Below are 27090 nucleotides of genomic sequence, written 5' to 3'. Positions count from 1 at the left end.
AATTCATTCAAGACAAAATTTTACCGCAAACAAAGTTGCACTTCTACCACACCAAAGTCTGACTGTTGCTATAAAACAAATTTGAAACAACAAATCAATCAATGGCGGCGGGCACTACTATAGTTTCTTTTGAAATTTGTTGTGACAGTAACACGCTGTTGCAATAATGAGCGTAAATATCAATGTTCACAAGTAGTATTGAGATGCGAGGCGCACGACTCTCTATAAGCAATTATCTTGTAATCAACAATGACACGCCAGTGGTTTGTTTCTAAGTATATGGGAACTCCATTTTCTTCAAATGGTCAAAAATGACAATTATTCTGTCATTACCCCCTAGTCAAAACAAAAAGAACAGTATGCCTTTATACTTAGTTCTATTAGTTATGATCTTTTAATAAATACATGTTTACTAGGCGTGTCATGATGACTCCTTCTGTTGACAGGGAGGCTAAATAAACCCTCTCCTCTCGGGGCTTTATAGTTTCCTGGTTTTCCACCTTTTTGAGTAAATTGTGTCAGCTGTGTGTTTTCTTCTCGATGGGTTGATCCTCTGCAGGCCATTTTTGCAGGCTCCTTTGGATTATGTTAGCCTCTCTATGTCTTGACTCCTTTCTCGCTGCACCCTTCTTTTGTTGTTTGGCTCGCTGCCAGATTATCGCTCTCTAGCTTGCCACCAGTTCATCGCTGCTTTTGCTTGCTGCCAGTTTCTTATATACTCATTCTCAGATGATTGCCAAGTGTCATTGGTTGCCTTAGCTCATTCTTGCGAATCTTACACTATTCTTGTAATGCCTATTTTTAGTGTCTGTGATATCAGTCAGCATTCTTTTCTGACATGTGATATCTGACGTCTTGACATCTGGTATCTTATGAGATTTCATGACGTTGGGGTGGGCCAGAGTAATTATACTTGATTTATGTCAATAATTTGGACAAGATTGGCCATAACCTGCAAACCATCATCAACCACTGATTTGTAAAAATGGATTTTGCTTTAATCATTATCCTGAGACAGTTCTAATGATCTATCTTACATAAGGCAAAAGATTATTCATATTTCTTGCCATGCATCCTAGAGCCATTACGTCAATCTTTTTTTTGTTTTTAAAACATCAAAACCCAAACATATTATATTACGATTTTACAAAGTCATAATATTTATAATAAATGAAGCTAAAAGCTGTATCTATAAAAGTGCTGTAAATATTTGATTTGATTATGACTGGTTGAGTGTTCGATATACAGTGAAACTCGGATAACTCACCTTCGGATAACTCGAAAGCACAGTTAACTCAACGTATTTGTTTGGTCCGTTCCCACGCAATGATAAATGGCTTTAGAAAACTCGACCGAAACTGTTAACTCGAACAGTTTTTTGTCAAACGGCTACCGAGACGGTTGTTACTATCGCTTTAGAATATCACTTTATTCCAAGCCATAGAGATAAACATCGACTTTTAGTAGTTCTTAGGCCTCGTTATTACCAACATCGACAAAATATTTTCATTAACGACTTTTCTAAAGGTTTGGAAAAATCAAATTTTACCAAACATCCGCTTAGCGATAACCCTCCGAAAGCGAGAAAAGCGAGGTAAAATTCGGATAAATTTAAAGTAAAATCAGCAAAATTGATAATGGGCTTTTAATAGTAAAGCAGTTTTGTAATAACTGACTTACTGCAAAATTCATCTTGGTTAAAACGCTTGGTAGAAAAATACGTATGTAGTTTTTCTGAGCGTTTTAACCGCGATCAAGTTTTGCCAATTTTAGTCTGAGAACATCCTGGCAGTCACATCACCTAAAACAACAAACAAATCTCAATTGATAGAAAAATATTTATACTTTCTGATTAAAAATATTTAAAACTTCACACGAGAGACCCTTTAACTTGCAACAAGCAATCTATGCTTTTGATTTGTATATAGTTTGTATATGTACATGTATCTACTGATGTATCTAATACGTGCACTTATGACTGTCCTCCTTATGACTTATATCTTGAATGCTCTAATAACTCGAACACTTTTGCTTGGTTCCTTGAAGTTTGAGTTATCCGAGTTTCACTGTATATATATGTACTTGCTTGTGTGTTGTCACTCTGCAAAGTTGTTTGCCCTGTAGATTACCCTTTGGTAATCCTTGTGTTGTATTGTTCTCTTTCATATGTAGTAGTGACAATCATAATTAATTATCATATATTCATAATACATCTCCTTCATGCGTAGTGGTGACTACATATATGGACGTACATCTACCAAGCTTATTAATATCTATCATCAGCTGAATTGGTTAGATGGCTCCTTTGCTTGATACATAGGAGCATGGGAGTAATACATCGTTTACTACACTGTTTGTAGCAGCGGGTGGAATTGTTATTTCTCTCAGCTTATTAGTTTCCAATGTTTCCTACATGGTCTGTCGTAGCAATGCTTCCAACGCTGATGTATTTCTAGCTGTCATGTACAATGCTTCGCATTCCTAGCTTAGCAGTTTGATAAACATATGAATAACAGATGAATAAACGTTGTTGGAAGTTATGAAAATAACCAAGATTAATATAATTGTAACGGAATTCAATGAATTTTGATGAGCTAGCATGCGTTTGCTAGCTGAGGCCATGTGATGTTTCTACCATCACCCATCCTTGAATAATGTAATTGTGTAGCTTGTGTAGTTTCACACAGTAACTTTGTAGTAGCCTCAGAGCTCCAGCTTATTCTCCTAAACTATTGTTCGTTGCGCAATGCAACCAAGAAAATTCATTTCAGAAGATCATTTTATTCTCAGCCATAAAGATCAACATGTACCATTAATATATTGTAAAGACGTCCATCTTAATCTGGTCCTCAAATGCTCTTGGTAACAATCTCACAAGACATTTGCTTTGCAATAGAAAGAATGCAAATCTACGAACAGTCTAAAAACCATTGAGAGGTTCGTATGATCTAAATTCATCACGGCTAAGAGATAGTTCAAGGTGACACTGATCTGGATGTGTTATTGATTCTGGTAGAAAAGTTAATAAAGATTCAGAGCTTGTCGAACCTGATCCACTTACAGTAGCAGATCTGAACGAGGCTTCAGATGTTTTATATTCACTAGAGAGTTTAAGAACTATTATAACAGTTTAAAGTCTGTATCTACACTCAGTTACACTGTTGATTCTTCTCAATTAAACATCTTATTACAGACTACACTTAATAAGTATTTCAGATGTAACAACTGATCAACTGTAAAATATGCTTTGTTGCAATGGTCTTATTTTACCACCAATAATGTGCTTCTGTATTTCTATATTGTTGGTGTATATACATGTATCGTCTGGTAAATACATGCACTCATGACAGTGCATTTATAACTTGAATGCTCTGATAGACCAAACACGTTCACTCAGTTCCTTTAAGTTTGGGTTATTCATGTTCAACTGTAATTTTTATCAGAAATGTATTCTTGCAGGCTGTACATTCCAATACCAAAAAGGGATGGAGACATAACCACATTGCTCATGGACACTTTAGTCACTGACAGGAAGTGAGTCCAGATTTGTTCATAGTTGTTTCTCATAAATACATATTGTACTTATGTTGGTATTTCATTAAAGGTTTAGTTAGTTCATTGTCATCAAATTGTATAATGTTAAGTTGATAAAACCGTTATTGAAATAATATAAACACCGAAAGTCCGTAAAGGTTTGTTTCAAAAAAAGCTAAGAGAATTGATTGTTTAAATTTTGTGATTATACATGTAGCTGCGTAAAGTGTATGGTTGATGATTGTATAAACTAGTGCTGGGCACGGGTAGTAATACTCGTTGAACTCGCGGGTTTATCTTCTCTTGAGTATCGGGTAATAGAGATTTCGGGTATTCCGGTCCTTCGGGTTCGGGTTTGACTTTCAAGTTCGGGTTTTGGTACACGGATCCGTCGGGTAGTGTTACCAAAAACTCGGTCTATTGCATCCTCTGGGACTACAGGGCATCTCTGTGTCATTTTTGCTAAGGAGGCATGACAATGGAGTTTAACGAGTCTTTAATTTAATAGATAGAATAAAATATATCATATCTTATTTACTATGCATACTAGAAATATTGTAGTCAAGCAGTGATTACTTGTCATTAAAAGGTGAGAAGAAATACTTACATCACATTTTATTTGCGCAATTAGCCAAATCGGCTTCGTAAACAAATCTATGTCATTTTTAATACGGCGCGTGTTCGCTATCACCGATAACACATAGGTCCTTAGTCTGTTTCCGCTATCGCCTTGTTAGAAACAGCTATCAGCGTTGATAGTAGCTGTGAAAATTAAAAAAATCTGTTTAAATTGATTACCACAGCTAGCTATGATGGATTACATAATTCATTATAACCAAGTTTTACTAAGCCAACAAGCCTTACTAACGGAAAAAGCCGATAATGTAAAGTTTTTTATGATATTTGGAGCACCATCTACAAAAAGTCAGAGGTACATAGAACATGCTTAAGTATTAAGCTACCATAGACCCTATCTTCTGCCACCTGTTGACACGAAAATGCCATGTAGCCCCAGACTATCTTGACTGTTTAACAATCCACCTGTTAACGCTGCGAGTACGAATGTCAGTCAATAAAAACTGTGAAAAATGATAAATAAATTGAAAAGAAATATAATTGCTTTGTAAATTTGAAGATATATCTGTTTAGAAAATTTAAACATAAAATCCATATCAATAAACCCGATACCCGAAAAACCCGTAGGCAAAGAAATACCCGAGCCTAGCACTACTAGCTACCCGATACTCGAAAAACCTGAACAGAAGGGGACGGGTCTAAACCCGTTGACCAAGAAGTACTCGTGCCCAGCACTAGTATAAACCTTATGGGTGATGACTGTATAATGATTCTATAGCTAGGGATGCTGAGGTATAAAGGTTCTTGCACTGAAATATACTATGTATACTCAGTCTCTCTGTTGTTTCAGCACATCTACTTCTTTCTATGAGAACCTAGTCTATGCCTTTCACTACTATATGGTCAAGGGGATCAGAGGTCAGATAGTCACGACTGAGGGAGTCAGTGATTCCCTTTCTAAGTATCTCTATACCAAAGACATTGTGAGTTTTCCTTTCGACTATCTCAAGTTTGTACTATCACAACATACATTGAGTGTATTTTCTGTGTTATTTTATAACTACATTACACCCTCTGGTCTGACCATCTCCAGGTGTGAGAGATACTTCTTTATAATTCACTATATTCTTCCAGTATTCCACTCCAACTTTCTGCAGTAAATATTAGAGGTTGGAGAGTTGATAACTCCAAACCTCCTTAAATTGACTTGAAAATTACAGAAAATACGCTGTGAAATTGTCATGAATAGTTAGACATTTTTGGATATGATTAAACCTGAATTGGAATAGGTGATTTCTCCATAAGCTTTCTGTGATGGAGGGATGAGGTGATGATGTGAGTCATCACCTGATCCCACAACTTGCTACCTTTTGTTGATGTACTTACCAGGTCTACTCGTATACATGTTATTATACTGACAGGTAAATATGATGCTAGTCTGGAAGGACCTGTGAGGGTCTTGTGTATCATAAGATCCAGTTTCCTCCTGAAGAGTTGTGTCCCTCTTGCAGGAATTCCAAAGGAATGAAGAAGTGGTAAGATTTAGAAGCATTAGTACTTAGAGCTCTCTAGCATATGAGCAAGCCTAAGCATGCAGGTTTTACCTATACAATCAATTAGTAAAATATTATATGGTTTGAGTCGCTTGAAAGACACAGCAATGACATGAGGTGTGTGCGTGCATGTGTGTGTGTGTGCATGCGTGTGTGTGTGTGTGCGAGCGTGCATGCGTGTGTGTGCGTGTGCATATGTGTGTGCGCGTGTATGAGCGTGCGTGTGTGTGTGTGGCTATAATTTGAATTATCATAATAGCTCTGCAAAAACTATGTGTGTGCTTGTTGGTGTCTGCCTGTGTGTGTGCATGTTGGTGTCTGCCTGTGTGTGTGCATGTTGGTGCCTGGCTGTATGTGTGTGTGCGTGCGTGCGTGTGTGTGCGTGTGTGCGTGTGTGTACGCGCACATGTGTGTGTGTGTACGCGCACATGTGTGTGTGTGTATGTGCATGTGTGTGTGTGTTGTGTATACATGTGTGTGTGTACAGACTTGTGGTTGCAATCTCTGTGAGTTCTAAACCAATATGAAAAATATTTTTCATTCAAAGATGTTAGTCACCATAGTTGAACAGACGAACGACAAACTTTGATATTTATACATATGGAAGTCAAACATGGATAACTCGAATTTCACGGGACCGAGCAAAAGTGTTCGAATTATCAGAGCGTTCAAGTTATCAGAGCACTGTCACAAGTTCATGTCTTTACTTATTTATTAGAATATAAATGTACATATACAAACTATAATATAAATCAAAAGCACAAATTGCTTGTTTCAAATTAAATGCTTCTAATGTAATGTTTAAAACTTCTTTATTAAAAAGCATAGATTTTTCTATCACTTGAGATTGGTTTGTTGTTTGAGGTAATGTTTTTACCAGGACGTTTTTTAGATTAAAATTGGAAAAACTTGATCGTTGTTGAAATGCTCAGAAGAAAAGACATCTTTTTCTTTTGAGCGTTGTAACCAAGATCAATTTTGCCGTTTTTTCTTGAAGTTCATGCGAAGGTTACCTCACTTTTCCTTGCTTCCGAAGGGCCATCGATAAGCGCATGTTTGGTAAAAATCAAATTTCATCAAACCTTTGGAAAACTTGTTGACAAAAATATTTTGCCGATGGTGATAATAATTATGCCTATGAATTATGAAAAGTTGAGGTTTACCTCTATGGCTTGGAATAAAGTGATTTTCTAAAGAGATAACAACCGTTTCGGTAGCTATTGGGCAATAAACTGTTCGAGTTAACAGAGTTGAGGTCGAGTTATCTAAAGCAATTTATCATTACGTGGGAACGAACTAAAGAAACCGTTCGAGTTAATCATGTGTTCGAGTTATCTGAAGGCGAGTTATCCATGTTTAACTGTATATAACTGTATATATATGGAAGCATTTTAATATGGAATAAGTTGTGCTATGTTGGCTCTGGAACCTGCTTAAATTTCTCCTGTATGTTATGTCTACTTAGCAGTAACTTGCTGTGATAGCATTTCATATACTCATCAGGTTTGTACTGTTTTTGCTATTAGCTATACGATTAGGAGTTTTTGCTATAAGCTTTAGGTCTATGTATTAAATGTATAATAGTTTGTTTTGGCTGCGCTAAAAACATATTTTCATAGATCTATTATTTTCAAAGCAGTAAATGTTAGTAACTTTGGCATGTATGGCTGCTCATGTAAACAAGCCCTGGGAACAACTGCTGAGTTACCTGGAACCCAGACCATATTATAATTATTAATAATCTCATGTCATAGTCATTCAGTTTCAAATTTTAAAAATAAGTCACAATTTATTTGTGACGGCAAATTCGGTTCGTATTGAGTTGCCTTTCCAATATGTTGAAAAGACAATTCCAGTTATATGTTGGTTTCAGCTTCGTATGTCATACAATAAACGGCAGGATAGATGTTTGTTAAATTGTCGCTATTGTTTTGAAGGAATGAAGTAATTTTAGCTTTAGTGGCATATGACAATATTATGCATCTATTATGCATCTATAACAAATTTGTAACTTTAAAAAAGAAATCGTAACCTATTTGTTTTCAAAGATTTTTGAGAAATTTAATTTTATAGGCATTTGTGATTTAATTTTTCATGTAATTCATGAAACTTTCAATACTTCATAAAGCATATTAATGTTATACATGAGTACTTATGATGAATATCTCTACTAAAGATTAACCTGCTCCAAATCCTACTTGATTTTATCAGCTTGCATCGATTCTCTTTTATCATTTGAGATGGTTTTTCATGTTTGAAGTGATCTCACTGTCTGTTTCTGGATTAAAATCGACAACATTTCATCACGATTAAAACACTCAGAAAAAAATACATGCGGAAATTACCTCACTAGTTGCTATAGTAGATGGCTGTTGCGCTCACGTTGCGTTGCTTCTCTATTCTGTTTGTCTCTCTGAAACTACAGACATCATAATTGCACCTTAGTTTAATCCGAGGATTCCAACCGTGATCGTGTTTGTCAATATTAATCTTAACACATATTTTCTGTCACATCACCTCAAACATTAAAAACAATCGTAAACGCTGGATGAGTATTGATTATTTCTATTAAAATCCACTAAATGTTATGCCAGTTCATCTTAAAAGCAACTCAAGGCATTATTGGTTTTTTCGAACATGAAATATATGCTCTAACTGCAGGATTCCATCTGTGTTATAGTAATAATTTCTATCAACCCTGCTGTCCACATTACTGTCGGCATTACTGTAGCGTTATCTCTGTTATTTACTTCGCTTTTCTAGAAGATGGACCAGTGCTGAATTTGAATCGGAGCAGCTTTCATTTAGAACTGAGAAAATCTGAAAGGTCATGGCTCATCCTCTTCTATTTGTCATGGTGTGGCCACTGTATTCAATATGTACCTTTATATCAGTCTGTCGGCAACACCCTAAGAGGTGAGTGACTGTATGCATTAAAGATGTGACTGCGTCAATTATTTTTCTGATTTTGGTCGAAAGTATCGATTTGTTCTATCAGTTGAGATGTTGTTTGTTTATTAGGGGTATCTCATTTTCAAGATATTTGAAGATTAAAATCAACAAAACTTGATCGCTGTGAAAATACTCAGAAAAATAAAAGATGTGCCCAGACTTGCCCAAAATGAAATGTATATAGTGAAAAAGCCTGTTTCTATCTCTTATATTCACATCGGCCATTGCGATAAAAGTCTCGTCCTTCGCGGCTCTATTGGCATATAATATATGCCAAAGAGGTTCTATTCAAACAATCATGAGCAAGTACAGAGTAATATATTATATTACTTTGTTTTTGCTCATGATTGCTTGAATAAAATTTTTAATCTAGCTACAGATACATTATTATAAATGTTTCAAATGCCTCCAATAAGGATAATTAAAAATTTGTCATATTAGTTTTCTCTAAATGCTGTGTAAACATCTGAGTACCCACTACGATTCTGCCAGCCTAAGGTAATTAGGTCGTCAAGTTAACTTATTAGTAGTATGTAGAGAGCAGATCTACACAAAAAAGTGACGGATCCAGCGGGGGGATAGAAAAAGGGGGTTGCGAATTAAATTGGCTAGGGGTGTAGATTGAATTGCGTGGAGTTGAATAAGATGTTGGGGTTTGGGGAGAAATTGTGGTGTAGAGTAGGGGGTTGAATTCGAGGGGGTATGGATCCGCTCCCGGCGTAATCGGCGGATTATCTGTGGATGAGTCATCCGATTAGTGGCGGATGAGTCATCCGACTAAATGTGGATTATCGCGGGATTAGTCGGGGGAATCGTTGCGGATTAGTCGGCCGAATCGTCGCGGATTATCGGTGGATTAGTGGGGAGGTGAATATCTGGGACATCGAGGGCTGGTTGGTTTTCCGGAGTGGATCTCGCGGATTATCGAGGAGAGCGAGAGGAGAATGTTATATATTTGGTTGAATGAGAGATAAGTTTTTATTATAAAATATAAACTATAAATGTTACAAAAAATTCAAAATCATTCTGTCATTCGTTTTAAAAAGGAAAGTTTTGGAATACATCTTTCATCAATTTCTGTGTCACATCGAAGAACTAAAATAAGAGTTGATTTTCCCAAAGAATTGAGAAACTGAACAGGAAGTAACAAATCTAACCCTTCATTTTTTCCAATATTATCATAAATGAAGGTATCTTTAGGTGTAGTAGAATTTGAAATAGGCTGAAGATTACAGATAAAGTCAATATCTTGAAAATTCGATCCTGGAGGACATTGCAACATTGAAAGAGTAGAGTTATATCCACATAATTCTCCTCTGTAGAATAATTTGAAATCAATTAGAATATCGATTATGAAATTTTGAACTGAATATTCACATTCAGAATATGTTAGAACTTGTTCCGATGAAGCTGACACTATAGGATTAAGGTATAGGTTTTCTCCATCTGTTTCATCTTCATTTAGTAGTTCTTTACATGCAAATCTGTGATTGCCTGGTAATGGATAACCACAATGAAAGTGGTCTGATGGAAATATTCTTCCACATGTTTCATTATTCTTGTGATATAAAGTAGTTTCTTCGAATGGAAGTAGTAATGAAACTTCAAATTCATTGAGTGTTCTGCTTAAGCAGCTATTCGCATCGGTAACATATTGAATTCTTTGATTTCCATTTATTATTCCCGTAAACCGTAAAATGAGAAATATTATAATGTGCAAATTCATTATAGTCATAGTGTCTTTTTAAAATACTACTCTCTTGACTGAAGTAGGCAAAGAAAATGAATAAAAAGTATGTCGATATAATATATATAGTTCATTCTTCAAAATTATCTTGAAATAGTATACAAAAAAGTTATTCAATTCTGTTTGATGACTCAATCCTTCTTGGAAATGAAGTGAATAAATATAAAGAATTATGCAAAGTCTAACTGTGATGTTTATCAATTCTTCCCATTGATATGTAGGAGTTCACTGAAGTAATGATTTGTAACTTGTTGATCATTGGCTTCTCCTCTCAAATATGGATAAAGTCTTGATTCGGTTAATATTATGTTTGAAGGTGTGTTCCAATCAAGTGAGGATAATAATGATAGTTGGACTTTGTCACTCCTTGGTCCGATTTGAGCAGATTCCAAACACGTTCCAATATCGAGTTCGGCAAAAGTCTCATGAAGTTCTTGTCGAGTCAATCCTTCATTTCCATATCGTACTTGCATTATTCTAATACAATGTTGACATCCTTGAGCTCCCTCGAAGCATCTACACTGACTTTCTAAATATGTTACGAAGCGTTTATAGATATAGAATCCGATAACATAGTAAAAAGTTTCTTCAGTAATTCTTCTGATGAATTTTTTTGTGTTTTTCTTTACAACCACTCTTGATAATTGTCCATCCTTAAGATGAGCTGGAATAAACTCCTCTAGAAATATAACCGACATTGTTTCTGTTTTCTTCGTTTTTGGTTCCTTCACCATCAGAGCTAAATTGAAGAATGGTGGAGAATTCTAGAGGAGTAGACTTAATAACATTCCGAATCTTTTATTATTTTCATCCAACAGTTTTTTCATCTATAATTACATCATCAATTTCATGCTCGATTTCCTCTTCCAGTCTTTCTCCGATTAATGGAAATTGTGCTATATGAAGGAGTCTTCTGAAGAGCAGTTGTTTCGTTTCTTCACGTTGTGTAGGATGAGTCATGTAGTGCCGAATTCTATTCCAAAGCATGGTTTCAAAAATCTTTTTTTCCATCGTTTTAAAATCGATCGCGATAAATCTGTTAATCCATTCTAAATCAACCTCTTTTCCAATTTTACCTTCTCGAATGGTAGCTTCAAGATCAACCCATTCAAAGATCATCTTCAAATCTGAGGGTGTTATCGATATTTCTTTTACAGATATTGTTGATTCCAAACATTCCCTGCATTCCATCGCACTGCAGACACAGTTGGACTTTAATCTTTTCAATGACACAACTTTTCTAAAAGCAGCTGTTCCTAGAATGTAGTATAAACATTCCTCGGTGAGATGTGTACGAATTTGTTCATTTTCGTCAAGTTGAACCAAGATGTTATCCGGGATTATTTCTGCAACCTCGAATGGAACAAAATCTTTAATCAGAATGTTTTGAGCCATGTTACTATGAGAAAGTCTACATTCGAAATGATTTTACATTGGATAGTATATTGAATTTATATGAGCTTAGTTATATATTATTGATATTGTATATACGACAAGAAGAGTCAATGAAGAAAATAAAATTTTATAGTAATAATACATCGTGGAGCAAAACTCTACTATCATATATACTTAGCAACAAAATCACTTCTAAAAATTATGCTAAAATATATTCTGCGCTCACTCCATCGTTACATACTCTTCTTTTTGAATAAAAATATGTTAATCCTGTTCTAAGTTGAGTGTATGAGAACACTCTATTGTCTTTTTTTACAAAGCCTTTGTTTATCCCTTCCTTAGGAAATCTTGATTGTAATACTTTTAAAAAAGTGTCTTTTGTAAAACTATTCATAGTTTTACTTAATCCTTTACTGCTATGCTTTGTAGAATGAGTTTCATCATTCCAGCAAAAGTAAGTCTTGGAATTTAAGGCTACTATTCCATGACCTGAAAATTCTACTTTGAATAAACCAGGAGTCCTTATATCATATTGATATACTTCTTTGCAACAATTTTGTAATTCCCACAACTTTGTAGGATCAGATTTACAGAGTTGGAAATCATCCGCGTGTCGTTCGCAATACATCCTAGGAAACCATTTTCCATATTCTTTGTAGTATATATCAGCGATCTCTTTTTTAACGATATTATCCATAGGTGCTGAAAGAGCCATGTAGGCACTATCTGTATCCATCGCTACATACTGGAAGTCCTTTCTGTCGAAGTATCTAAAATAAAAAAACTTCAATCCTTAATTCTTGTTATCTTAGTATTATAATACTCTCATTTCAAAAATTTATCATTCAAATGTTTACCATTATACATATTTTTTCTAGAAGATACAAATGAGATTACTTACCTATCCATGAAGTCATAGTAGAACTCCAACATCCGAAGTTTAGCCAGTTGTAATATGGAGAATCCGGTATGTACAGGTACATCCATCTTCATCTGAATAAATATATATACAGTCCTATTAGATTCCTTTACATATATTACTCCAAGTAAATTTTTCATTATGATTCAATTATATCAATAAGATAATAAATATATACTACTAACCGAAGACTTGTGTTGAGTCAACTCATAGAAGCTATCATCGATTTCCTCCAAAGATTCAAATCTGTGTGATCGTATTCTCAAGGATGCTTCATAATCTCCTTGAATATACTTGACATTTCGATGTTTTAATTTCTCAGTGATTGTTTTCCCGTACGATGAATTTCCAATGAGTTTATTGGTTGTGGCTATCAACTCTTGGTCAGGATCTTTGTCACCAGCTCTTCTAGCATTTGAGACAGATTCTCCAAATGACTTGAAAACTCTTCTAGGGGTGTATTCTATGAGTTGATATGTTTTGGTTATAATCATCCCATGATTAAGATACCATTTTGCTAAAGTGGTGAGTAGTAAAATTTTTTGTCCAAACATACTCCCCACCAAAGTTCGTTGTTCTTGAGGTAGCATTCCTTCCTTTTCAGCAAGTTCTTTCATACTTTCACTAAGATGATTTCTATTCAAAGATGTATTCTTGAAAATGGGGCTCATTTCTGAAAACTTTTCGTATAAGTTTTCAGGAACAGATATATCGCATTCAATGAATCCATATATCTCCCCTTTTATAATCTGCTGAATAATCTCATCCTCGGTGACAAAGGAATTGGAAGGATAAAACTCTTCGTTGAAGATACTAATAAAGTTCTTAATCTCGGTGTTATCCTCAATCATCTTGTCCCATTCACACTCCCAGATTCTTACTAAACGATATCCAAGTTCTTTAACATATTCTTCCTTCTTTTTCGTTTCCTCCAGAACTTCACTCATGGGTCGATTCTTATATGGATGTATACTTATTCCTTTGGTCTTGTTACAGTTATGTCCATGCCAGAAACATCCATGAAATTGAAACACTGTATTCGATTCTTCACAATATCCATCAACAGGAAGATTATGTTGTCCAATTCTAAATTCTTTATCATTGTTTTCATGTAAGATTTGAATATTGTCCTTCCAAGTCAAAAGTTGTAACCATCCATGAGCAGCCTTGCTATTTTTTCGAGGATGAGTGTATGCAAATCCATTTTCGAATCGCCTTATTCTAGGGTTTCCAGTAGGCATTTCTTGCATCATACTCCACAAATATAATGCATTTGCATCAACTCCTAGAATAAGTTCACAAAGTTTGGATTCCTTTCCAAACTTTCTTTCTCGAATCAGTGTTTTCTTCGACTCATGAAGTCTGTGAAAAATAATGCTAGGTCCACCTACGATATTGTCCTTGATGGTAAAGTAAATATCTTTATCGTTTTCCTTGATCAGACAGACAAGTTGACAAGTTTTGAAATGATGTGATGAGATTGTCTGATGATGAGAACTCATAGGATGAGGAGGTGAATCTGAAAGTTTCAACATCCATTTTACCGCCAATCCAGGAAGTGAAATGGCGTCTTTCAACATATCGATTCTCATGGTTCTGTAAACTTTTTTTTGTTTTTCTACAGCTTCAACAAATGGTACTACATCGAGATTGTTGTACCATACTAGAAAATCTTTTAACGTTTTCATCTTCTCTTGTTTCCAAATGTTTAAACAGATTTCATAATCAGCATCCGAAATATGTTCATCTCTCAAAGAACTGTAAAAGCATTCTTTAGGTGGTAGAAACGGTTGTTTCAACTTCTCAAGATCATCCATATATTCATAAGGATAGAATCCTTTTTGTTGAGAACATTTGAAAGCTTTGAGATACTTTGCATAGGAAAATCCTGGAGCAATGAAGTTGGAAATATCCAAGAATTTGAATCTTCTTGATTGAATACAGCTCATCTTGTTTGTTCTTTTCACTACAAAATCAAAATCTTCATCTTCTGTGTCTTGAAGACATCGAAGTAGAGGTCCTTTCATCACATTCAGGTCGTAGTTTTGTGAATTAAATCCTAGAATCGGAATACATGAGATGAATTTGTCGAAACGTTCAAATAAATGACGAAATCCCTCTCTTGAATGGTATACTCGAGGATTGGAAAATTTGCAGAATTTAAATCTTTCTTCAACTTTTCCTTGCTTTTCAGCTTTTGCCTTCATCATCTGTCTAATGTAGTAAAGTTTTTTTTCGAGGATATCCCGGGCTTCATCAGCAATTTGGGAAATATACTGAACAAAAAAAGATATACAAGAATCAGTATATCCCTCACTTACAAAACACTTTGGATCCTTAAATCCGGGTACATTTGAACAAACTGATATACTCATCAATTCGTGTCTCGATGTGAATGTAACCGAATTGGAATTTGGTGGAAGGTCGGATTTTGGAAGATAACACTCGATATCATAGGTGATTGAAAAAGGATAATAAGTATCTTCCTCAGCCACGGATATTCCTATCTCTCGTTTCAGTTGTTCGAAAATTGTAGGTGTTGCCTTAAACTTTCCTCCTTCAAAGATGAAGTTTGTTACTGTTTCTTGACTACATTTATGTCTCTTGAAATTTCCTCTTTTTGTAAAGCTCACTTCACAGGAAAGACAACTAAACCCTTTAGTATAAGCATTAACATCCTTGATGAAACTGAAATGAGAGTTCTGCAAATCGAGGAAGAGTTCCTTTCCCTCTTTTTGGGTCGATGTCCAGATGACTGTTGAGGTTTCATCAGCATTCAGAGATAATACGGTTATACGGATGTCAAAACACTTCTCAAGAGAAATTAAGTCTCCTAACTCAATTCCAGGAAAATTCTTCATCAGATCTTTGGAGGATGAGGAAGGAGAAGAAATGTGTTTCGAGTACTTTTGAAATAGCATCTTCACAAGTTGCTGTTTTGGTCTTTGTCTGGTGCAACTACATCGCTTTGAACACTCACACATCTCCTTCAATGCTAAACATCTGAAGAAACAGAGATTGTCTGTGTAAGGAGTGCAGCTCATAGTGATTACATGTCGATTGTTAAGAATGTGAGACGGAAGATCTGAAGCCACTCCTATTTGCCCCATTCCAATCAATTTATAGAAATAGAATGAAATATTGGTAATTACATTCAATTTCCAAGCTGTATTCGGGCGTTCTCGAATCGCTATAGCAGCAAGATCTTGTCTTGTCAATTCTTCAAAAAAATTCTGTAGTTCCTGTCTTGTTGTAATCAGTTTTGCTTTTTTGAAAATTGTAGCATTATTCGATGAAGCATGAAAATATCTTAATTCTCCTGAGGCTTTATGTTCAAGAATGCATCCCACACTACAATTTAATTTAGCTCTTGTTTGTAACCCATTCCAAGTTGTCAACATTTCGTTCCATATTCTTTCCGAATGGTTTGGAGTTGAAAGTTCTGCTTGAGGAATATTTCCATTCCATAAATTTACGTTTAACGTTTCAACAACTCTTCCTCGTCGTCTTTTTGTTTTCATAGCATTCCAATATCTTCTTATTAACTCATCCCATGCCTCATCATCATTAACAGGAATGATATCCTGATTAACTTGTTCTCTTTCATTTTCGATAGGAACGATGGGCTCGACTCTATCATTAATACCAACTAAATTGTCATCATCAGCGTCCACTTCATTTTCGTTTCTTTCGATTTGATTTGTAGGTTGATCAGATAAATATCTATTTTCTTCGATTTCATTTGTATTTTCTTCTTCTGATACATCTGATTCATCGGATTCATCATCAGAAAGATTTCGAGTAATAGGAGTTACTGTTATCTTAGATCGTCTAAGATCTCCTCTTCCAATTTGAGTTGAAGCAGAACGAAATGAAGAATGATGAGAAACAATCTTTACTTTTTCGAAAATGAAAGGGGGATTGGAAACTTGTATAATAATCGAGGCATCATCATCATCATCATATTCGTGATATTGTTCCGAAGAATCATTAGTTGATGTTGTAAACGATTCTGAACTTTCATTCGATTGGAGATGAATGTGTTTAACATGTCTTTTGAGGATTGATTTTTTGTTAAATGAAGTCGAACATTCTAAGCAGATATATTTATTAGCTGAAACGGATGATACACTTCTTTCCCTACTTCTACTTCTTTCTCTATTATCAATTGAAGTGGAAGGAGCAGAATTTTCCGATGAAATTAAATTATGCTCTCGTGAAAGCTTGAACATCTTTGAGGAAGATTTCCAGCTGCCAAGAATTAAAAATCTCATTTTACTATTTTCTCTACATTTATTCATTCATTAAAAATTTTTTCCACCAATTATTGTAAATCAACTCACCTCATCAGATTTGCTCCAGTCTCCTTCTGAATGGGAAGATGCCGGATACATTTCCTTGATGTATTCAAATTTCGGAAATATATAATCCAGTGAAACAGAGATAATCCAAAGTTCTGAGAGAAGATTATACATAGATATCCAAATTGTAGAATTAATCCAAACTTTTGTGAGATATATAATCCAGTTAGTTCGGAGAAATATAATCCAGTGAAACAGAGATAATCCAAAATTCTGAGAGAAGATTATACATAGATATCCAAATTGTAGAATTAATCCAAACTTTTGTGCGATATATAATCCAGTTAGTTCGGAGAAATATAATCCAAAGTTCTGAGAGAAGATTATACGTAGATATCCAAATTGTAGAATTAATCCAAACTTTTGTGAGATATATAATCCAGTTAGTTCGGAGAAATATAATCCAAAGTTCTGAGAGAAGATTATACGTAGATATCCAAATTGTAGAATTAATCCAAACTTTTGTGAGATATATAATCCAGTTAGGTAAAGAAATAGTTCGAAGATCTGAGAATTTCATGTATAATAACTCCAGGAAAAAAGTCTCGATAATGGTGAGCCCATCAAACTTAGCTGTATTTATACTAGTCAAGTTCAAGGAGGTGGAACCCGGACAAAAGTTATAAATCTCTTCTAATCCATCTTGTCTCACTCAACTTTCGTGAAAATCGAATTTCGCGAAAGTGAATTTCGCGAAATTGGATTTCGCGAAATTACACATTATATATATATTATATATTCAACTTTCGCGAAATTGAATTTCGCGAAAAGTGAATTTCGCGAAATTGGATTTCACGAAATTATATATTATATAGTCAACTTTCGCGAAATTGAGTTTCGCGAAAAGTGAATTTCGCGAAATTGGATTTCGCGAAATTACACATTATATATATTATATAGTCAACTTTCGCGAAATTGAATTTCACGAAATTGGATTTCGCGAAATTACACATTATATATTATATAGTCAACTTTCGCGAAATTGAATTTCGCGAAAGTGAATTTCGCGAAATTGGATTTCGCGAAATTACACATTATATATATTATATAGTCAACTTTCGCGAAATTGAATTTCGCGATTTTCAATTTCGCGAAAAGTCTTCTGATATTATGGATGATGCAGCTAAATTTATCAAAACTCATTAATCATTTGATGAGGAGAATTGTATATAACCAGCAGAATTTTACTAAAACGATATCAGTTCTTCATTCAAACTCAGAGAATTAACACACTACACAACTATGGAGGATAATACTCAATACGGAGTGATAAAACCTGGATCGAATAGTTCAGTGAAGATGACGAAAAAGAGAATTTCACCTGTAATTCTTTCTAACACGACTCCTCCAACGAAGAAGAAGAAATCCAACCAAATCGAAACGAATTTGGAGCAAAGGGCAAAAGATGTGGCAGACAAGTTAAGAACATTAAGTAAGGATACTTTAATGGAGGCAAAATCACTGCAGAAAATGACAGACCTTTCAGTAGGATTGATTATGGAGGTGACAAAAACGGAAGAAGCTCATTCGATCCATGGAGCGTGCTGTATCATTCACTTCAACTATGTGGAAAATGGGATTACTAAATCTACTGCTGTATTTGCTCCAAAACGATTTCTAGATGAATCGCTGTCTTATCCAAGTATTATGGTATATCTTGGATTAAAACCTAAGAGTAATGGACAGGGAAGTTACCATGACTTAAGACGAGTAACAGAAGGAACCTCAACTCCCTTGGACATGAAACGCACTCTAGCCAATCTGAGATCGAAGAGACTTGAAAAACTTATACAACTTTTCGAGACTCGTCATCTCAAGGAGTTCAAAGCACCATCTATTTTCTACTATCACAATGTTGGAACAAGTGAATACAAAGATGCTGAAGGCAAGGTGAATGTGGTACCAACTGTAGCATTTTCAACCAAAGTTGATGGAGAGGAAGTTCAAGGAACTTTAACGATGCCTTCGAGATATGCCCTTTCGTTGAAAGAAAATTATCCGGGTATCATTATATACAAGGGACTAGTAGCATCTCACAATACTCGCGAATACTACGATGTAGTAGTCATGGGACATGAAGAAGCAAGCAGATTTTACGAGAGTTCACAATGCAAAAAGGAATCTGCTATCATAGATATTTCCGATGACGATGAGTGAATGATAAACAACTCGATACAAACTTCGTTATAAAGATTGTACATGAACATTTTCTTATGTATATATTCAATGTTTCATTTATAGTATATTATCTTTATTGTGTCCTATCTACTTGAACATTTTCATATATTTCAAGTTAAACATAAACTATTTTATTTTTATTGAAACAAAATGATGATGGAAATAATGAATAATACATATAAATATATCTTTTAAAGTGAATAATTTTGTAATAAAACTGATCTTTCATTCAACATATTAATTTCTCCAACAAATTTCAATCTTACATACAAAAAAATACAAAAAAAAAACCGAAAATAAATTCCTTAAAATTCTTAACCATTCAAGAGCTTCAACATTACAAAATCATCAAATCTTCAAAAAATAACTTTGTACATAAACACTTTCTCATATATATTCAATGTTTCAAATATATAACAATCTCCGGAAAATCAACCCCTCGGTGTCCCAGATATTAACCCCCTCACTCATCCGGTAATCTCTCGCTCTCCTCGATAATCCGCGAGATCCACTCCGGAAAACCAACCAGCCCTCGATGTCCCAGATATTCACCCCCACTAATCCACCGATAATCCGCGACGATTCGGCCGACTAATCCGCAACGATTCCCCCGACTAATCCCGCGATAATCCACGTTTAATCGGATGACTCATCCCCCACTAATCGGATGACTCATCCACAGATAATCCGCCGATTACGCCGGGAGCGGATCCATACCCCCTCGAATTCAACCCCCTACTCTACACCACAATTTCCCCCCAAACCCCAACATCTCATTCAACTCCACGCAATTCAATATACACCCCTAGCCAATTTAATTCGCAACCCCCTTTTTCTATCCCCCCGCTGGATCCGTCACTTTTTTGTGTAAATCTGCTCTCTACATACTACTCTTATTTTTTCGTGGCCTTTGTATCAGCAAAGTTCTCAGTTGCTGCTCACACCGGAAACTAATTACTAAATAAAATAGCAAGCTACATTTTGGAAAAGAATATGTTTGAATATACGGCGAAACCAGCTGTATCCCTTAAAAAGTCATGCATAGTCCACGTTATCTAGTCATTATCTGGTCACATTTGATTAGTTGATTTAAGTACAAAACAAATAGTTTTATGAGTTGTCCGAAATAGTGAACACAAAACAACGTCGATTTCTTTGAAATCAATTAACCCACAGATTCTCGCAAAGGGGTAATAAAGCCATGCATGCACCTAGTTGGCGGTTTGTGGCGTGGGCTCATCTGTTTTCACTTGTGGAGTGTTTACACTGACTGATTTTGTCACTGATTTTGTCGAGCACTGACAAATTTGATGAGTCGGCGTCGGTAGGTGTGAACAGAGAGATCGTCGGCACCGATCTGAAAATCGATGCATGTGCAACCCAGCAGTGCCCGGTTGCGCCGACAAATCAGACGCTCATCAGCCAATCAGAAGCTAGGAGCCTCATTAAACTTCAAACCCGCACAAAACATATGAAAAGATTGAGACCACTAAATGACGGAATAATATCATCATTAAACACACTCACATTCTGACCAACAATCTTGGTACAAGCCATCACCGAAAATCGATCTCAGTGAAGCTATTCAAAACCATGAGCAGTTATATTGTACAAGTGAGTGTAATAATAATAATATTATTTAAATAAATAGTAGTAGACTAGACTGGTACATATGTTGATAGCAGTCGTGACACGCAAACATACACCAAAAAGCTTCTTGCGTACACACAAAACAATAACTAATAACTAGTACTTCTACTACTGCTGCTACTACCAACAAATGAGAACAACAACAAAATAAACATTATATCAAACAAACCCGTTTTTCCTCCTCCATCATACAGACTGTAAGAGCTGCTGCAGCCGATCCTGCCATCAACAAAATCTCATCGGAAGACTCCATTCGGCATACAGTAGTTGCTTCTAGCGGTAGTATTAGTAGGAGCAGCAGTAGTAGTGTAGTACTAGTATAGAATTTTCCACATCAAGCGCGTTTATTTTTATGTGTCCTAGTCTTCTTGTGGTCGGGTGAAGGTCAGAACGGCGAAGTGCTGTGATTGGCTGTTTGTACCGACAAAAATAGTTCGATCGTTGCAATGTAAAGGGGAGTCGGTGTCGGAACCGATACGTAAAATGTATGAAGTATTAGTCTAAGTCGGGGTGTTGGCACCTAATCGGAGTCGGTGTCGGCCAGTGTAAACGCACGATTAGTAGCGTGGAGCATAAAGTTGTGGAGATTTTAATATTTGGTTCGTTTAAATTGAGTCGAGCTATGCAAAAGTACCTGTCAATACAGGTCTGATTACAATTCCTAAATTTATGTATCAGACAAGATTTCAGCGCAGCTGGCAACGGGGCTATGATTTATTCAATATACTCTGCAAATCATGTTTTGTATTATTTTCAACATTATTATTTTATTATAATTTTTACAAAACAAAAAATTTTCATCTCTGCAAAAGGTTTTTATTAAAAACACCTATCACATAGTTTCAGCTCGTATAATAGGACAAATTACTCTACTGCAGTAAATTCAACAAAACATGGTTTGTGCAGCACGCATTCATGTTTTTATTTCCTGTGTATGGCAGTTCCACACTGACACAACTGCTCCACTGGTGGCGCCACATAAACATTCTGTCATCAATAAAACATACGTAATAAATATATGTCATTCATATATATGTCGTTCATATATATGTCGTTCTAACGTGTATCTACTAAAAGCTTTCAATTTGGGAGTTAGATAGATTGAGAGGGTAAAATTACAAATGAGCAAACGTTTAACAAAGGCATAAGTACGCCAAGCCAACAATTCGAAGCTTCGTTTCTGGGAGCTGAAAATGAACTTTGATCAATCCATTTTCCTCGCTTTCTACAAGTGAGAGGTGAACATAAATTCTAATCATACAGTACATCTAATTTATCAGCTAAAACTGCCAAGGACGTGTTAAAGCAAATACTATAATTAGATGAAACGATAAAAAGATATAAAAAGATGATTTGTGATAGCAAAAAGTTATAATTTTACTTATTAGTAGATGTATTAATGAGTAGTAAAATAATTACCGTCAGTTTAGAATATACTAAAAAGTAGAGAATACTCAAAGGTAGAGATAAATTTACCTTTGTTCTCCTATCTTCCTCTGCAGCATAATGTTGCTGACTCCTGTCAGTTCTAACCATAAAATGCCTGCTCCAATATTTAACTGCTGATGCGCAGAAAACTCTGAGTCACCTTCGCTGAAACTGAAAGCTTTGTTAAAATTCTGTTATTCCTCATGTCCATGCAGTGGTCTAGTAATTTAGTAAATTAAATAACGATGTTGATGGTAAATCTAGTAATTAAATAAAATCCCTAACAACGAGAATCTTCCAGATCACAGACGTCGGGTTTTACATCCTTATCATTTATTATGACCTGTATAAAAGTTTCGTCCTGATGATTGGCTAAAGAGGAGATCTTATATTTATCGCCCGTGGACTCTTTTCCTATAAGTTCACTATAAATCCGTCATGAATAAAGCACCCGCTCAAATCTGACTGTTCCAAAAAATGATCTCATTCTAACGCTTACTTACTTTTCGGACTATTAACCTCTACTTTTTTCTGACGATTTGAGTCATGCGGCTTATATGAGGGTGCGGCTATTGTGGCTTTTTTTTCACCGCTAGGGCGCATCAACCAGAAATCTCCGGTTAGTGCTCTTCTAGCGGTGAAAGAAAATACGAAACAATGCCTAACGGTCCTGTTCCGTTGGACATTAGGTTAAAAAGCGTTGGTTAATACGAAACAGTGCCGTTAAGCACTCTTCCGTTTTAAACAGCAAAGTTGCTGCCGCGTTAAAAAGCACAGTCCTGAGTTCTCTGGCCTGTAATAAAGGTGCGGCCTATGTATTGTTTTATCATGGATTTTTAGAAAATAAAGCAGATGCCGCTTATATAGGGGTGCGGTTTATAGTCCGAAAAGTATGGTATATATGCGGACAGGGTTAGTCTACAAAGACAAAAATGACATCAATTTGTAGTTTATGTTTTAGCCTTTTATTAGTCATAATTTCATTTGATCAACTTTTGTGATGCAACCACATCTTTAACAACATCAACCACATTTTGACGGAATTACATCTTTAACAACCTTCACTGTGTATAGACCTCATTGTAAAGTTCAGTAGCGGTATTCCTTATCATGTACATTAATATCTTTTTGAGGAGAATAATTTATGAGGTAACCAGATCTATTGTGCCCTTTACAATGGATATGGTTGAGGATAGGTTGAGTAGCTATAGAGGTAAATTGTTTACAGTTAGTGACCATTTTAACTTCTTGAACTTTGCACTAAGATATGATTGTTTCACAAACCTGTGTTAACAGATTAGCCAACTGTTTAATCAAATGTGTTAGAGTCCAGGCTCTCTTGACATCTTGTGATTAACGCTTATTTTATAGATTAATTGGTTTTGTACTGCATTCTCATTACCTTATCAGCTGGCGTGACAGGCTTGGTTGAATACAAATGATTAAGTGACTTTCAGCATTCATCCTGTGTTTAGATGGACAGATTAGGCGCGTTTCTAACACCAGATCTCTGACTATTCACAAAATGAACGAATTATTTTATTAGGCACTGCTTGTGAATGACTAGAGTTCTTCATGCAATTAGTAATAAAACTATTAACAACATAAATATATAGATTGCTGGTTGATACACTTTAAACTGATGATATTAAATGTTGTCATCTAATGTTAAAATCCTGTGTCATTTCTGCAGCTTCCTTGCCTTAAGCGGTAAGAGAAAGGACAATAGATTCTAATACAAATCTATGAAATTGGTCAAATTCTGTACTGAGTCTTACATTTAAATGTTCATGCGAGTATTGAGTAACTATTCACAGAATAAACTGAATTTTTTTAATGAAATTTTGCTTTACTCGCCCTTCATAACGTCTAAAAGTTTTCACATATTGTTCAAGTTCAACAGCACTTTCTCTCTGTCAAGTGTTGCCTAAGTATTGTAAGTAGGAATACAAGCTTTTAAATTCTGTGATTAGAGTTGTGCCGAGTTACTCAATTCTATTTTGTCAACCTAGATATCGTGATACCAGTAGCAGGCATGATGAGTTTTCACCAAATTTAGGTGTGGCATATTGCCCTTTGCTTGGTGTGTGTTGTATTTGTAGTGGACCTAAGTACCTTCTGCCTGAAGTAAAACTTCTAGGCAGAAGCAAGTCCTTAGATGATTATGAGGTCAAAAATATTCTCCTGTCGGATGACCATGAGTTCACAAATATTCTCCTGTTCAGCACTAAAATGCATTTAATCTTTGTTACAGTTCTTATGTCAGATAATAACGTGCAGATACGCTAGCTCAGTTAAAATACCTAATTGTACCTGGCAATACAAACATGATACTGACTAGCATGCTCTTAGAAGCCCAAGTACTTGCTTGCCGTTGTCATGACAGCAAATTGTTATCTATTTCTCTATGTCAGTAATCTCTAGTTTGTTACCCGCAGCAATGATATACAGCCCCCAAGGATAGCCGATGGCTATCATATGGGCTGGGTTTAATGATGGAGCTCAGTTAGGATTGTGCTAGCCTAGGTTTCAGAGCAAACACAACTCTCGCGGGGCGGTCGCGTTGCCTTGTTAGGTTTTAGAAAACACGACTCGCTGTTATCGTTTCATTAGCTCATTCAGTCAGTAGACCTGCGGTTCATAATAGCAAACCTTGAATTTCTACAATGTAGGGGTGATACCTAGCCAAAAGAATGGATCCATGCAAAATAAAACATTTCAAATTACCTACTTTTAGTAATCTTAAAATTGGTAAAAATCGTAATATATGCTTGAAAATAATTTACCCAAAATTACCCGAACAACGGCCTTTTTTTCCTAGTTTTTGATTAATATGTTGCCACCCCTAATAGAAAATGACAAAGTCTTTCATCGTTCTCACATTGTTTTACCTGGCCAATAATATGGGACAGCAGGCAAAGCTGTGCAGTGTAGTTTGTATACTCAAAATCTAAATACAAAACCGAATTTGGGTTATTTTACGATTGTGACTATTAATATCACGAATGCTTGCGAATGGCAACTGACTGATCATTATGGTGACAATATTGGAATACTATATTTATTTGACAACAAAATGAATTCAACAGATAAGTAAAATAACCACTACAGTCCATAATATTTGTAAATTTACAGGGGGCTTTATTCAGCATATTTGTTTGTTCGGGTGCCGTGTTCGGGTTCATCCCAACAGAGCTCCATCATCAAACCCCGCCCATATGAGAGCCGTCAGCTATCCTTGGGGGGCTGTATATCATTGCCCGCAGTGAGGTTTAATGGAAAGCTTTGCAAGTTGAGCAAATCCATATCACTTTTATAGCCTCGCTATCAATGCAGAATCGGTAGCCACCAAGACTACACATATATGATCGATCATTTACAACTATTCCATTCAGTATTGACAAATTATCATAGCCTATATTGCCTTTGCCAACCTAGATCAAATACTTTCAAAATAGCAGGATTCTGCCTGAAAGACTCTAAGCATGTTTAAATACGACAAAAAACATTTAAATTTTATAGGTTGGGCAAAATATGCCAGAGTGTCTGCTATCAACTGTGCCCAAGATATGAACCAAGACATATGTAGAAACCACAATGTTACAGGCTACCCTACTCTCATGGTATGGTTCTATTTTGTGATCGTTTCCCTAGCATCACCACTAGCAAATTAAGAAGGGAGGTGACTGTCTAGATTATTGTGTCCTAGTATACGTGCTAGTCCTGTACATGAGTAATCAGTACACGAATTAGTATAGTTGAAGAAATGTATTACGACACGCAATAAAAGTACCAGTGCAATTCAACATAGTATATACGATGCAACTGCTTAGATTGCACTATTGTTGGCTTTTATCGTTCGTACACTATGGCTACGAATCGTTTCTATTTTAATAATAAGAATTTTCATTTAGCAGCAATTTTTCTGTTGTAAAAAGAGTTGCCATATTTAGCGCAATCAAGTCAGTTGCATCGTATTTACTATGGAAAATCAGCGTTAGTATTTTCTTGCGTGTCGGGTTATGTGCCTCGTACTATATAAATTTAGAAAGTTGCTAGACTCGTGCTCGCTAATAATTTGTTTCTAGCCAATTAAAAGCATTTCAGTGTGCATGCACAGCTCTGACAATTCTGTGAATTTTGGCTGAATAATTCTGTGTTTTTCCTTCATTTCGTGATTTCGGTCAGAACCAGCGAAAAATCGTTACATGTGGCTGTACCTTTAGAATTTCCTACTCTTTTCTGTTCTTGCCTTGTGCAGTCTTTCGCATGAGTACTGCAAAACCTGTATTTGAATGCCACCTTTATTTGAACGCCACCTCCATTTTAGCACCACTATGGGAGAAGGCTTGAAAAATAGAGAGCCACCCTTTAATTCAACGCCACTTTTACTTGAACGCTACTTTTATTTGACTGATACTATTTGACATTCTCAATCTTTACGAACCCATAATAGCAAGTGATCATCAGCAGTGTCCACAAAATGATACTAATAATGACTCAATTACATCAATAACAATTAATTCGTTTGTTGTTTCTTTTCGTATCGAAGTTTATTGTCTAAGTTTTTACGTTTTTTTAATAGAATCTTTGATTGCAACGGCGTAGAAATAATTAGTACATGTCTGCAACTGTTTCAGGCTAATAGTAGTTTTTTGAATGCGCTCTGTATGCTTCAACCTATGTGGGAAATAATAATAATACAGACAAACTCGGATAACTCAAACTTTATGGGACCGAATGACAGCGTTCGAGTTATCAGAGCGTTCAAGTTATCAGAGCATTTTCCATGTATTT

The 27090-nt window shown here is 35.5% G+C and overlaps 1 protein-coding gene across 1 annotated transcript in view; it reads left to right on the top strand.

Annotated features, from left to right (window-relative positions):
• Positions 1-27090, top strand: part of LOC137398373 (sulfhydryl oxidase 1-like) — a 67293-nt gene that overhangs the window by 15408 nt on the left and 24795 nt on the right. Inside the window, exons 2-6 of the mRNA XM_068084480.1 lie at positions 3460-3534; positions 4961-5093; positions 5584-5645; positions 8395-8579; positions 25816-25916. Of these exons, the coding sequence (XP_067940581.1) occupies positions 3460-3534; positions 4961-5093; positions 5584-5645; positions 8395-8579; positions 25816-25916 (556 nt within the window). The remainder of the gene's footprint in view (positions 1-3459; positions 3535-4960; positions 5094-5583; positions 5646-8394; positions 8580-25815; positions 25917-27090) is intronic.

This window comes from Watersipora subatra, chromosome 6 (genome assembly GCF_963576615.1).
Source record: "Watersipora subatra chromosome 6, tzWatSuba1.1, whole genome shotgun sequence".
In the NCBI taxonomy this organism is placed as follows: domain Eukaryota; kingdom Metazoa; phylum Bryozoa; class Gymnolaemata; order Cheilostomatida; family Watersiporidae; genus Watersipora; species Watersipora subatra.
This window is presented reverse-complemented; position numbering and strand designations above follow the sequence as displayed.